Source organism: Nanorana parkeri, unplaced genomic scaffold (assembly GCF_000935625.1).
Source record: "Nanorana parkeri isolate BGI_ZX_2015 unplaced genomic scaffold, ASM93562v1 scaffold785, whole genome shotgun sequence".
NCBI lineage: Eukaryota > Metazoa > Chordata > Amphibia > Anura > Dicroglossidae > Nanorana > Nanorana parkeri.
In genome coordinates, this window is record NW_017307053.1 from 415572 (window position 1) to 429980 (window position 14409).

The following is a 14409-nucleotide window of genomic DNA, read 5'->3' on the forward strand; positions in this document are numbered from 1 at the left end:
TTCCCATTTCAAATGTAGTGATCTACAATAATGCATTACGGCCACTAGCTGGAGCTGCGTAGCTTAGAAAAGAAGTACATAGTTACTGTGCTCCTCTGCTCCATCTAGTGGCCATAATGTATTATTACAACACACTATATTTGAACTGGGAAACATTTATTAAGAAAATTAGTTTTGGGCATTATTCGCCCAAAAGCAGCATTCACAGATATTCGCAGGGCAAAGGACTCTGTGAATTGTTTATAAATAGACCCCTAAGGATAATTTAACCCAAACAATCATTCTCACACTTGTATCTATGCCTCCCCCAAACCTTACCAACACTTTAAAAAAATTCCTAACAGTAGGGCTAGTTCACACCAGTCCCAGTGAGTTCCAGCCCAATTCAATGCCAAAATGCACTGGATCGCATCCTGGCCAGCTCAGTATGTTTTTGGGAAGAAGAGGGCGTGGCGGTGCATTGAAGTCAATGTCACCGCAGCCACGCCCTCCGGCTGCAGTGCGATCGCCCGCACAGGAACGTGTGGCACATCAATGACTGGTGCGTTCAGAAGAAATGCTGCATGCACTGCAGTGCCATTTACTTCAATGCACCACCACGCCCCCTCCCACCCCAAAACAACGTGAGCCGGGAAATTTGGTTTTAACTTTTCTGCCCTCATAGGTGACTGCTTCAAATCTGTAAAATAGACTATACTATTAGCTCACTTTAACTAAGACTGTGTTGCGCAATGGTCTAGCTCACATTGAGAGATTTGTAACTGCAATTTGTTATAATTCTATCATTCTTGGAGGAGGAATCCTATTTATTGGGAACAGAGTTTCAATGAAATGTTGCATCTTAATCAGAAATCCATTGGTGGTAAAACTAGAATGTTACATAATAATATTTGGATTTGTTGTTGGTATAAATGTATACAGACCTTCTGTCCTCTTGGGCCGACAGAGCCAGAAGATCCATCAGGTCCTGTTAGTCCCTGTTGGAAAAAACAAAAATAATGATGACAATCTTTTAAATACAAATGCACAAGCAACTAATGTATTGCTTCACTCATGGCTACCTAGACTGGCACCTCATCTTGAAACTGCAGCGCCATTATTATCACTATACAGCATGGTCCTGATGTCTACACACAGTTGAAACCACTGACAACCGCTCAGCTTGTTCATGAGACCACTCATTCTGACTTTCAATCAAGGCAGAAATGATGCAACTCACATTGCAGTAAGCATGCTTATACCATAATGGAAGGTGAGGGTCAATGGATCCTAGTAAATAAATTGCCAGCCTGATGTAAACCGTGCTACCATGCCAAGGGACAGCACACAGTTGGCATAAGAGTTCCAGAGATGCGGCTTTTGGCCATTATAACCGGAAAGTGCTAAGCAGCATTTCTCCACAAAAAATTACCTACTGTGCATTTATGGAAGAATTCCAGGCAAAACTTGTATTAACCCTTGGGGTGGGGCTACCCCTGCACTGTAAGAGTTAGCTGCTCCTTTTTGTTTAGATGCTAAAAAAAGAAAAAGTTATACTCACCCAAACTGCCGAATGGGCTCCCTGTTTCGATGGTCTTTGAACCCTGTTTCCTCCTATTCTGCAGCATTGCAATGTTCCTCACCACCTTTATGTCTATACAAAGTGTATAGAATGTAATGATTTATGGGACCTTAGACTGCTGCAGAGGAGGGGAGAGAGGCTGGAAGGTCCAATCTCAGAACAAGCTGGCCCCACGGTTCAGGTGAGTATAACTTTTCTTTTAGCACCTAGACAAAAAGGAGCAGTTAACCCTAGCAGTGCGGGGCAGCCCTACTGCAAGGGTTACTAAAAGTATTGCCAGGAGTTCTTCTTTAACAGTTTGCAGCAAATCAGTTAACTAATTATGTGTTTTTTATTACATTAATATACTATACTATGCTATATTAATACCATTACTATAATATGCCGATCATTTTTATGATTCAGTGGCTTTCCCTTAACTTGACAAACATTAATGATGACATCAATGATTCAGATGAATAGCTAGCCTATGGTTTTCAGAGCATGTCATGAAAGCTGTCAGATATCTCTATGCATGCAACTTACATTTTTATCACTCTATTTACAATTAGTAACACTAGGAGAAGAATTTCCACTGAAGCACAAACTAGGACTGTTCAGTAAGGCAGTACAGTGGTAATATGCAAAGTACTGTCCACTGTAAGGGTTAAAAATATGCAGTGCATATTAAAGGGTTGCCACATTATTTTCCAGGGAAAAGCATGCTTAAGAGTATCTATTGCTGTGTAAATTTCAACCTAGCACTATGATGTCAAAAAAATCTTTGATGATAATTCACCTACAATAACATAAACCATTGTTGTCTAAAAATTGAACTATATATAATCTTGGTGAGCAACCAGAACAGTCTCTTTAGACCAGTTACAATGTATAAAATTGTAGTTTCCTAAACAGCGGGATAGATGTCAAAAATAAACAAATTACTACAGTGCCATCTAGTGGATACTAAAGAAAGCTGTTACAGTTTCACACAAAAAGTAATTTGCAGCATCCATGTAATCAGTAAAAATATATGATACTTATTTTTCTCTAAAATAGCTTACTACAAATCTCAATATTACAGATGCAATATTACAGATGCACATAAATATGTTTTATAGCTTACTCAATCATTCCCTGCATGAAATCACTAGAGCATTTAACAAACAGTGCTCATTTATATAGTCTTGCCTATCAAGATAGCTTACTGTACTAAATAGGTTTGCTGAAACCTCAAAGAGACACATAATGGGATAAGATTGCACAAACTTTAATACCTATGTGCAAAGTGCAACACTTTATTTATTGATGCACCGATACTGTTTTTTTGGTATCAAGTACGAGTACTGATATTTTGTTTTCGGTACTCGCAGATACCGAGTACTGATACCAGTGCTTCTGCTGGCATGGAGCCGGCTTCCCGGGCAATTGGGAAGCCGGGCAGCAGGTAATGACATACCGCTCGGCTTCCTGATTGCCCAGAAAGCCGGCTCCATGTTATTTGCCTGACTCGATTATGATTGGCAGGGAAACCGGCTTCCTAGCCAATCAGCATGGAGTTGGTTTCCCAGGCCAATCAGGAAGCCGGGAGGCGGGTCATTACTCACCACCCGGCTTCCTGATTGCCCGGGAAGCTGGCTCTGTGTTCCCCCACGTCACTGCCAGTTAGAGGAAATGTTCCAGTATCGGGGAAAGGTATAAGATTTCCTCTGACTGGCAGTGCTGCCACCCAGCTTTCTGATTGGTTGGGAAGCCGGCTCGATGCTGATTGGCTGATCAGCAATGATCTGGCCAAACAGCATGAAGCCGGGTATCGGGATAATGGCACGCTGCCCAGCTTTCTGATTTCCTGGGAAGTCGGCTCCATGCTATCGGAAGTACCGGTATTGGTACCTGGTATAGGCGAGTACCAAAATATAAATATCGGTCCTCGTACTCGATACTAAAAAAACTGTATCGGTGCATCCCTATTTAAAGGAAACCACATGCTGCTCCACTATCTCATTCTAGCATTATTGTTTACTAAAAAACTATCAGTTTATGTCTATTAATATCAGTGAGGGGTAAAATCTAATAGATGCCTTGAATTAATGTACTTTGTTCTTAGTGCGTTTGTGCCGCTATGTTAAACAAGCCTGCACTTAACACAAAACTCCAGCAAAAAATAATAGCCTATTAAAAGATCAAAGTGAACAAAAAAAACTGCTTTTTCTGCCATACTAACATTTAATCCAGAGCTGTCCCCCACAGTACCTCTTTTTCACCACTATATATCATCAGTTTCAAGGTTCAATGACAGCCAGCATCATTCAACCAACTTACTCTGAGCCCAGGCAATCATGGGCCCGCCCACAGCCTGTGACTGGACAGTGAAGGAGGAGCAGCAAAGATATAAGCTAATTTTCCTCTGTTTTCTCCTCCTATTATCATGCTCCTTTTGAACACATGAATGGGTTGGTTCCATGTGCTGCTCATTCCTCTCCCACTCTAAACTCTGCTGTTCCGGGACTTCACCACCATTCCATCCTCCCACCCTTATGTCAGTTCTAAGTCTGGTAGTGTAGTAGGGAGTTAGAGGAAGGAACCAAAGTACACATCAGGAAACACAGGTATCCAACACTTCCTAGAATATAGGGAATGTAGGCGATACAGCTGCCAGAGAACCAAGTGCAATACCTCTTCTCTTGCTGGGATAGTCTGATGAAAGGATGTTGAGTGGGAAACATCCCTCCCACCCGCCAATAGGGCCACCCACTGAGCAACTTAAGCCAGTTCATCAAGAACTGGCCAAAATTATCTCAGTGTATGGTCAGCTTGACAGAGCACATTAATTAATTACTTCTGTCAGTCTGCAGTGAGGGAGCTCACAACATAATGCCCTTATCACAATTTTGGACCAGTTTGGGAGGAAATAATAAACCTATTAGTATGTTTTTGGGAGGAAACCAGAACTGATAGGAAACCTACACAAGCACAGAGAGAACATATAAACACTATGTAGATATTGTCTCAGGTGGCATTAAACCCAGGCCTCTGAGCTGCAGGACAAGAATGGTAACCCATTAGGCACCATGATGCCCTGTTAGAAACGCTTTCAATGGAAAATGAAACTTTTATGTTTAAAAAAACTTAGTAAAGGAAAATAGTCTTTCCAGCCAATAAAACATTTGTTTCCAATTGTAACCTTCACAAGAAAAATGGCAGCTGCAAACCCGCTGACTGTTATGTGCAGTACAGACACTTCACACACTTGCTTTTCAACTAGTTTTCATTAATCAGCCCCAGAATAAAAATGTGCAATATTTTTTCATTGCCCAAATCAATAAAATGTGCCTAGCAGAAAGCCTGATGTGATGTAACCTAGCAACTCTGTAAACCATTTCAATGCTTGGCCAGGCAGCGTAGTATCATTCTGACTCTATTCTTACCTGACAAAACGAACTTGATCTTTCTCTTTTACATTTCCATGCTTATTCTACTGCTCTTTTGTGATGACATGTCTGCTTGTAATTATACAAAGTGGACACCATTCCCATTGTGAGTATATGCTAAAGACAAATTACTAAATTCCAGCTGTAAGCTAACTGTTTTGTGAGTCTTGCACTTTATTGAAATTATCCTATTACCTTTTTCCTGCAGTCTTCTAGCTGGTCATGTCATGCCCAGAAATGTTTTTTTACTTAGGGGGTGGGCATTTTTCCAGGACTAAGCACAGCTCATGTGAGCACCACTCAGTCCTGGAATACTGTGAGCCCTGACTACACAATGGCTTGCCCCCTATGGGGGCATATAAATGGCAGGCTGGGCTCACAGGGAATGGAGAAAAGACATTACTACCATCCTATCTGAAGAGGGCTGCCAACAATGGATTGAAGAAGAAGCCTGGGATGGCAGTGGAGTGTAGAGAGGGTAAACACAACTTTAAATTAAGAAAAAAAACAGTGGGGGTGGGCACTGTATACAGCATATATATTTCTCTCAGGGCCCATTCACACCATATGCATTTGGCTGTGCTTGGCAGCCTTGCCCAATGGCATCAAAAGGAGGGTGCAAGGGGTGCGGTCCACACCAGGTGACACCATTAGAGCAGGTGAGACCAAAATGACTGACAGTCACTTTGGTGTCACCCCCTCTGAAAAGTCGGGCACTCGGTCACAGAGCCCGACAGCTGCACGAAAGAGGAGGAGACGCTGTAATGACATAACACCCGGCCTGGTGACACCCCTACCTTGCCCAATACAGTCCCTGCACATAGACAAGACAATTTGCCTTGTTTCCTATGAGTTCAGCTCACACCAGCATGCTGCAGTGGTATGCACTGAAAAAAGTAGGACATGCCCTACTTTTTTTCATTGCAGCATGTTGTGACCCACTGCAGTGAATAAAGATGAATGAATAAAGTTGTAAAAAAAAAAAAGTAAACTGTGCAATGCACCATTATCACATCCTGCCCTTACAGTAACACTCAAACCCCCAGTCACAAGAGTCCTCACAGACTTGCAAAAGAAGAGAAGGGATGTGTCTGTCCAGCTCTCTTTGTAAAACTGAGTGCGCTGGGTCTTTTCTGTTGCCTACTATACTGCAAAGTCATATTTAGCCACCCTGCCCAACTCCTGCAAGAGGAAAGAGTAGGCAAAACTATGAAAATTGAGGTTTTTGGTACAAACTTTATCTGACTGTATGTGTGTTTCTGTGACTTGAACTGGACTCGGAAAACAGTTGTGGAACATTGTCTCTATATGCAAATACAAAGAAGGGAATTTATCAAGACTGGAGGAGACAAAATCTATTGTGCATGGCAACCAATCAGCTTCTCGCTTTCATTTTCAAATCCTAGCTGAACAGATTGAAGAGAGAAGCTGGTTGGTTACCATGGAAAAACTGCTCCAGATTCTGCCTGCTCCAGTTTTGATAAATTTCCCTCAAAGTCTTTAAAAGACAGGGACTACTTATTATACCTCCCAGCACGATACATAATATATGTTTTATTTAGGGTCCCTATTGACAGGCTTGTGTTTGCGTCAGACTGCTTCTCTCCCTTTTCAAGTCTATGGGAATGCAAAAGCAGCCTGAAGCAGGTCAACTGCAGGTCAGAAGAAGATCAACTGGAGGTCCAAATGTAGCTGTCAATGAATTCTGAATGACCCTAGAAGCTTTTTAAACTGATGTCGAAACCAAGCTGCTACTGCAGTCCAAAGCCACCGAGACTTATATTACAACAGGCAGGGATGGCTACAAAAGACAAATCACTAAAACAAGTGTATCCTGGTTTTAAAATATTTGTGTTGTCCATAGCAATCAATTTCCATTATGATTCTGAAGTAATTCAATATTCAGGGCAAGGTGCCTAAGTGTTTGAAACTTGATTTGATCCACAACCTGAATACTATGTAAATAAGTTTCTTTGTGTGCTCAATGGATGGGCTATGTTTGCTCCCATACTCCAAAACTATACTAGCAGGTAAATGTTTGCATGTTCTCTTTAAAGAGCTAAAAAAAAACAACAAAAAAAACACATGAACTAAACCTTTCATGTAGAAGTTAATCTTTCACAACAAATGGGCCTTACATATAAGATATGCGTTTGCAGATTCAGTGTAACACTTTAGTCATGTATTTATTGCTTCAGGCACAGAATGAATTCATGAACTTGCATATTTCTCTCCATGTTGAATAATCCGTGCTTGTTCTCTTTTTTAATTTAATGAAACCAATAATTGTAGCCAGATTGATGGTAATAAAGCATTTGTAAGACCCAGTTTGCCCCTTATTAATGAACACATCAAAAAACGAATGTGGTGTGCCTAGACCACAACTGGCAACAGGAAGTTTTAAACTCCGGAGGGCCAAAGAGCTCTAACAGAGTGAGTTATTGAAAATGACAAGGTTGGGGCCTTTTTCTGAGGCCGCAGTTCCTAGTCCTGTAACGTGCTGTGATTTTTAATTGTTGTCTGCATCACTCCACTTAATGGATTTATGTGTAAGGCATCTCTGCACTGGCAATACAGTATTATATAAAATATTTTCTGTCAATACAATACACAAAAAAAGTCAAAACAGAAACAGAAAAACTGAAAAGAGGCGATGACACCTTATTTATTGGTCAGCACATGGCAGTGATTAAAAAGGTATCACGTTTGGCAGGCAAGCCTCTACACGACAGGAAAATATACTTCGGGAAGTAGGGAACACATGACTATTACCAGTGTATACACAACACTTGTAATTGCAGTAATTGCTACATGTTTGCGGACTACAGATATCCTGTTTAAACATATGCTATCGCTGCCATTTGACAAATGATAACAAGCAATTATCCAGTCATTTCATCAGTCTGAACAAACCAAAAATAGGCAAACCAGTCAGTACTTGTAAATCAACAAAAAGATTGCTTACATTATAAACCCTCTGCACTAATGGGATTATAATATCTCTCCTATCATAGCTAAACAACAGAAAGGAAGAAACCAGCCGCATTCTAAAACATGAAAACAAAAGAATTTTCATAATAACTAGACATTTGACCTCTGCATGTGGTAACACTGGGGAGCCCAGCCTCCCTCAACAGTCACCACCTCCCTTTTAGATGGAAGCAACAATTTCATATTTAACTTTCAGCTCATTTTTGGTGAAACATCCCAACTGTTTGGCTCTGTAAGCAGCATTGAGATGACGGGCCTTCTACGGCTTGCAAAGTAATCTTAAGGGGGATGGAAATAAAGGATGAGCAATCAAAAGGTCTAATTTTCATTTTTACACAGAGTATATCAACTGTAGTTCCTGACTTGACATCTTGACAAGCATACTGAGTTACCTATTCCTTATAGATCTTGGGAACTCCTGCTGCAAGATTTGCCCACATTCCATGGATCTGCTTCCACCCACATTGACGTTTGGATATTCCCATCCATTTTAAAGTTTTTTCAATCCCTTTATTGCATTCTTCATAATTTAAAATGAATCAAACATCCAATAGGCAGTGTACGTCCTGCTCCCACCCCCCTTAAATACTGCAGTGAGAGTGCAGACCTAGGAATTCAGGCACTGGGATCCTACCAATGAAGCAAAGAAATTGTTGAGTTTAACTCTCCAGCAACTACCAAAAGCTGTAATATTCGTCTCCACTGGAATGGCCCTTTGAGCTGGCTAGGATGAGTCACATCAAAGTGTCTAATTAAAAATGAAGCTACTGCTAGAGGCAACTAGCAAAGTAGGACCTGTTATCTTCCAACCACTTCTTCGCTTGCCTCTACCATAGCATTTATCCAGGAAAGGGAGAGGCTAACTCAAGAACAAGACTGCACCACCATGAGCTATAAAGCATACATTAGCCAAAGTAAGAGCCACCATTGCATTTTTGAGACCTTTAGTTCAGTCACCCTTCAAAGCACACCCACCTTGTGGACAACATTTTACTAACATACACACTTCCCTAATTAGCAGACTTTGGTAATCTCTTGTGTGAGGCTTTTCTTGAAGTCTTTTCTTCAAGATCTACCCAGTCGGCTACTGCGCCCGCTATGTGTCATGATTTCAATAGAATGCTGAGATGTTGATTGGCCTTCTATTGAAATAAATAAAAGCTGTGGTGCAGCTGTAGAGGGGAGCACAGCAGCCAGTTGGGCAGCAAAAGCTGTGTGATACCACCAAGGCTTCCAAGTGAAGATCACAGGAGTCCCTTACTGACCTCGGTGTGAGGCCCTGAAAGTTAGGTGTACTTATGCTTGTAATAGAAATAGCAAAACAGCATTAATAAAATGGAAAGCCTTCAGCATAAAATAGTTATAATAATCAAGGATTTACATCTCTTCGAAAATGTTTCCGGACCTTGAAATGATTTTATCATGTCTTACACAAGGTCTCCTGCAACTTTTACTTGACTGCACTTTATTACTAACTTAAAGGACTCCACATATATATTCAATAAAAATGCAGGACAGCATATGCAAATGGAAAATAAAGTTTTCTCTAACTTCACTACTAAGACAGGGACCCAGAACCAGCATGCAGCAGGAGAAGTGACAGCATCTAACTTGTGTGCATGTTTCAAGTCAGTTTCCCAAACTATTGCAGCTGTTGGATCATAATAATACCAAGGAAATGTACATTTTTAATTGCAGGAGTCAGCAATGACATTCTATAGTTTTCATTCAGCACATTTTCATTAAAGCAAAATGTCCTTCTTTTTAAGGTCTTCAAAGTTGCTATTGTAGGAAGGAACTAACTCAGGCACCACATCTAAGGACTGGTAGGATGCCTTATAATACATTGACGTTTTTGGACTAATCAAGCACTGCACATTCAGTTTATTATAGTGCAATAGATTAGCACCCCCTCAGTAACCATGAAGTAAACGATTCAGCTTGGGACTGCTAAGTTTAGCACAGGATTCCAGCTGTATTCCTCTCCATAATCAGATGGCAGACAGAAGAGGATGCAGTGACTGGAGATGAATGGGGCTCACTCAATCATCACACTCAGCGCTGGACTCGCATACAACAGGCTCTCTATGCGCACACAGGCAGTATCCGGGCCCCGCCCATCGCCTTATATGGCGCCCCATCAATGCACACCCTTCCCCGGGAGAGACAGTCACACTGGCAATGTACTCACATCGGCTCCGGGTTCGCCTGGCAATCCGGGAGATCCGGGTCTGCCCGAGTCCCCATCTGGACCCTGAAGATTAAATGAGACATAACCAATTAATAAAATAAAAACACACCGATCACTATAAAGCAATCAAATCGGGAAGGGTATTGAATTTACCGGTGGTCCTGTAGGGCCATCAGGACCTCTGTCGCCCTGTTAAACAAAAGGGAAAAGATCAGATGAACCATCAGACACATTCCAGCTAAATTCATCACATAGGTGTCAATGAGGCTGTGAAGAACCTAATAAACATACGTGCAGTGTCCTTCCAATCGTATTGATCTAGTCTGCACTCTGTTACAGAGAAGGTGCAATGGGGAAACCCAGGGCAACATGCCATACTTATCACACTTACATCTATGCCATCGATGCCAGGGACTCCGGATGGTCCGGGGGGACCTGCTGGCCCAGGGGGTCCGGGTGGTCCTCTCTGTTTAAAACAATAGGTAATGTTAATTGCAACAATTCCCATGGACTGCAGGCTTGTTCTCAATCAGGAAACACCGTGACTCAGCAATTATTGCAGAACTACTAGTCGCAGGATGACCTGGCATCTTGCAGCTGGGTATCCTGTGACTTCTAGTTCAGAAATCGCTAGAGAGGAGGGAGGGAAGAAAGAAAGAAAGAAAGAAAGAAAGAAAGAAAGAAAGAAAGAAAGAAAGAAAGAAAGAAAGAAAGAAAGAAAGAAAGAAAGAAAGAAAAGAAAAAGAGATAAAGAAAAGAAGGAAAAGAAAGAAAGTGAAACAGGAAGAAAGAAAGATCTATCTTGCATGTAATGAAATCGGCCCATTAATGAATCAAACTATAATAAATTGACCGACAATAAAAAACGTCTTTCTCTAGTATTACACTTCAACATGATGGACAAGTGACTTTTCAAAGTAGAGTATGTGGGATCAGCGCTGGAAGTGATGCTTTTGTCTATGTGCTTAGTGCTAAATATCAATGTATACTTCATACACTATATGTTGATTGCTATGATATAAAGATTTAGATTATTATAATATATAGAGTGAGACTGTTATGATGTAGAGAATAAGATTGTTATAATATATATATAGAGTGAGACGTTTATGATCTATAGAGTACCATTGTTATGATATATAGAATACGATTGTTATAATGTATAGAGTAACATTGTAATAATATATAGAGCGAGACCTTTACAATAGAGTGAGATTGTTACAATATATAGAGTGAGATTCTTATGAAATGTAGAGTTAGATTTCTATAATACACTTTGTCCTTGTTCTTACTTCTATACATCAAAGTATACTTTACATACTTAGGTAGTGTAAGATTTCTATGATACACTTTATCCATGTGGTTACTGCTATACATTAATGTATACTTCATATACTATATGTAGTGTAAGATGCCTATGATACAGTATGTTCATGTGCTATGCATCAATGTATACTTCCTATATTGTAGGTAGAGTAAGTTTCTTATGATACACTTTGTCCATGTGCTTACTGCTATATATCAATGTATACTTCATATAGTATAGGTAGATCAAGATTCCTATGATACACTTTGTCCTTGTGCTTACTGCTATACGTTAATGTATACTTCATATAGTATAGGCAGAGCAAGATTCCTATGATACACTTTGTCCTTGTGCTTACTGCTATACATTAATGTATACTTAATATAGTACAGGTAGAGCAAAATTTCCTATGATACACTTTGTCCATGTGCTTACTGCTATACATCAATGTATACTTCATATAATAGAGTAAGATTCCTATGATACACGTTGTCCTTGTTCTTACTGCTACACATCAATGCATACTTCATATACTATGGGTAGTGTAAGATGTCTTTGATACACTTTGTCCATGTGGTTACTGGCAAACATCAATGTATACTTCATATATTATAGATAGAGTAAGATTCCTATGATACACTTTGTCCATGTGGTTACTGCTGTACACTTCATATACTAGAGTAAGATTCCTATGATACAGGGTTGCTGCTGGCAAGATGAATGTGTTCTTGTTTTAATCTTTTTTTTTTTTAGTTCGTATTTCCACAGTAGCCAGCAAGGGGTCTTTTACAAAGAGGGCATTGTGAGGTGGAAGTACCCCTGCTCCCTCCTCTACAGAGGAGGGAGGCGACATCATGTCCATCCCCCTGTATACTGAACTGGCCTGAACCCCTCACATGTGCTGCTCTTAACCCTCTATCCCCTGGCGAGGTAAAATCCCTGCATACAGTCTATATGTTTCCTATCTCCTACCATGCCAGCCAAATCGCTTCCTGCTGAAGACTATAATTGACATAAGATTGGCATTGCAATTATCCCTGCAGACGTGGGATGCTTATTAAATATTAACAACCATTTAATAATGATTTCTCAGGATGAAGATTTAAAACCAACACATTTCTAAACAGTCACCATGGCAGGTTTGTAAGCCCTTTTCCCAGCTAATAAGACTGGCAGATTATGCTGAAGAAATAACTGCGATGTTAATAAATCCTGATCGCTCGGTGACACCATGTCACTTCTATTGGGATGCAAAGTTAAAAATGTCTCAAGTTTACTGGAGCGCTGGAAAAGTTGTACTGGCATCAGTTAACCCTTCACACCCCGGCTGATTGCTGCAGCTACTGACACTTCTGCTGGAGTTTAATATAGTGACTTCCACATGTCCAACTCTTACCTCAAGCAGCGCCTGGCTGATCTGGAAAAGACAAATGAAGGAAAGTTACTTGTCACTTACTTGAGCTATGGAGATGCTGACGAGCTGTAATATAAGCACAAGCACAAGGGCCCCTCCATTCCTGACCGTCTTAGCCATAGTACAACCTATGGCTAGGCAAGAAAACGCAGCGTCCTTTCCCCCTGACCAATTTTAGGAGCCGCAAGGCAAATCCCCCAAATGAAGCAGCCAACACTAGTAGCAAGGTAAGCCCTGGAGAAGCGTCAGATCCTTATGTTTATTAATATTCTGGGAGGAGGGTATGATGATTGGACGATGCCTTGGCTGTGGGATGGGAAGGTGGGATGGTGGTGGACCTTTAACCCTTCATCTGGATGCTGTACCTGTAATCTAATGCTGCCCCTCTTACTCCAAACTGCTAGCAAAGAGTTACTGACCTCACTGAGAACTTTTCATAACCAGACTGACTTCCTTATTATTGGACCAAAGTGACATTCCCACGCTTAGAACCCAATTTTTTTTTACTTTTAGATCTGTTCACCTAAATTGGGTAGGTTATATTGTGAAGATATACAACGTTTTGGTTTATGATCAGTCTTTGGTGTAGCTCATTCTGATGCAGTCTATGCATAATTAAAATACCCAGAATATCTATCATTAGTCATACATTTTTAAACATTTGTAAACATTTATTATTCACTGAAATACTGCTTACTGCATAACAATAATATTTGCAAAAAAAAGTTGCCAGACATACTGTTTTTTTTATACAGTGTACATTTTATATCAATTCAATTTAGAATTCTTGGCATCCTAACTTTTAGTCAGGCTCTGTTTATTGAGAATTTGAGACCATACGTACATACATAACACACAGTAAACACAAATAATATCAATAATAAAGCTTGATATCAAAAAGCAAAAATAAGCAAGCCATAGGAAACATCATTTGTCTTTGTGTCATTCATTAAATTGTATGTCATTTATATGTGTTAACATAGTACGAGGGGAGGCCAAAAAGTTCTTACCCTCACCATGATCTAGATGTGCTGGGGATCTGAAATGTTGCAAGTTTATAGGTGGATTGGTAATATGCATGACAATTTTTGTTTTTGTAGGTGGTGGTGAATTATAGTTAGAGCCAAGAGAAATGGGGCTTATAGTAAGGCTACATTCACACCTACAATGTTGGTGTTTTTAGAGAGTCCTGCATCAGGAACCTTCGATTTCCTGCAGCAGAAATCCCAAATCTGCCATTTACAAGCAGCAGCTGTTACCCGTTCAAGTTAATGATTGGGTGACAGCGGCCACATTTGTAATCTGGCACACCACATGTAATAGTTTCTGACATGATTATATACTGTTAGCAATCAATTACTATCCCTGTATGCATCAATCAGGACCAGGAGTAGCAATCGGTTCCTAACCGCATGTAATCAGTATCACATTACTTGTGGTGTGTTAGCGTTCTGCCGCTTTCAAATGTGTCCTCTGTCACCCATTCATTAACTAGAAAGGGGGACAGCTGCTGTTTGTATACGGCATATTTGGGAT

At 40.4% G+C, this 14409-nt stretch overlaps 1 protein-coding gene across 1 annotated transcript in view; it reads right to left on the reverse strand.

Moving 5' to 3' along the window:
- COL9A1 (collagen type IX alpha 1 chain) overlaps window positions 1-14409 on the reverse strand; it is a 125631-nt gene that overhangs the window by 78559 nt on the left and 32663 nt on the right. Inside the window, exons 7-11 of the mRNA XM_018564831.1 lie at window positions 12856-12876; window positions 10545-10619; window positions 10307-10342; window positions 10154-10216; window positions 924-977 (exon numbers count right to left, since the gene is read on the reverse strand). Of these exons, the coding sequence (XP_018420333.1) occupies window positions 924-977; window positions 10154-10216; window positions 10307-10342; window positions 10545-10619; window positions 12856-12876 (249 nt within the window). The remainder of the gene's footprint in view (window positions 1-923; window positions 978-10153; window positions 10217-10306; window positions 10343-10544; window positions 10620-12855; window positions 12877-14409) is intronic.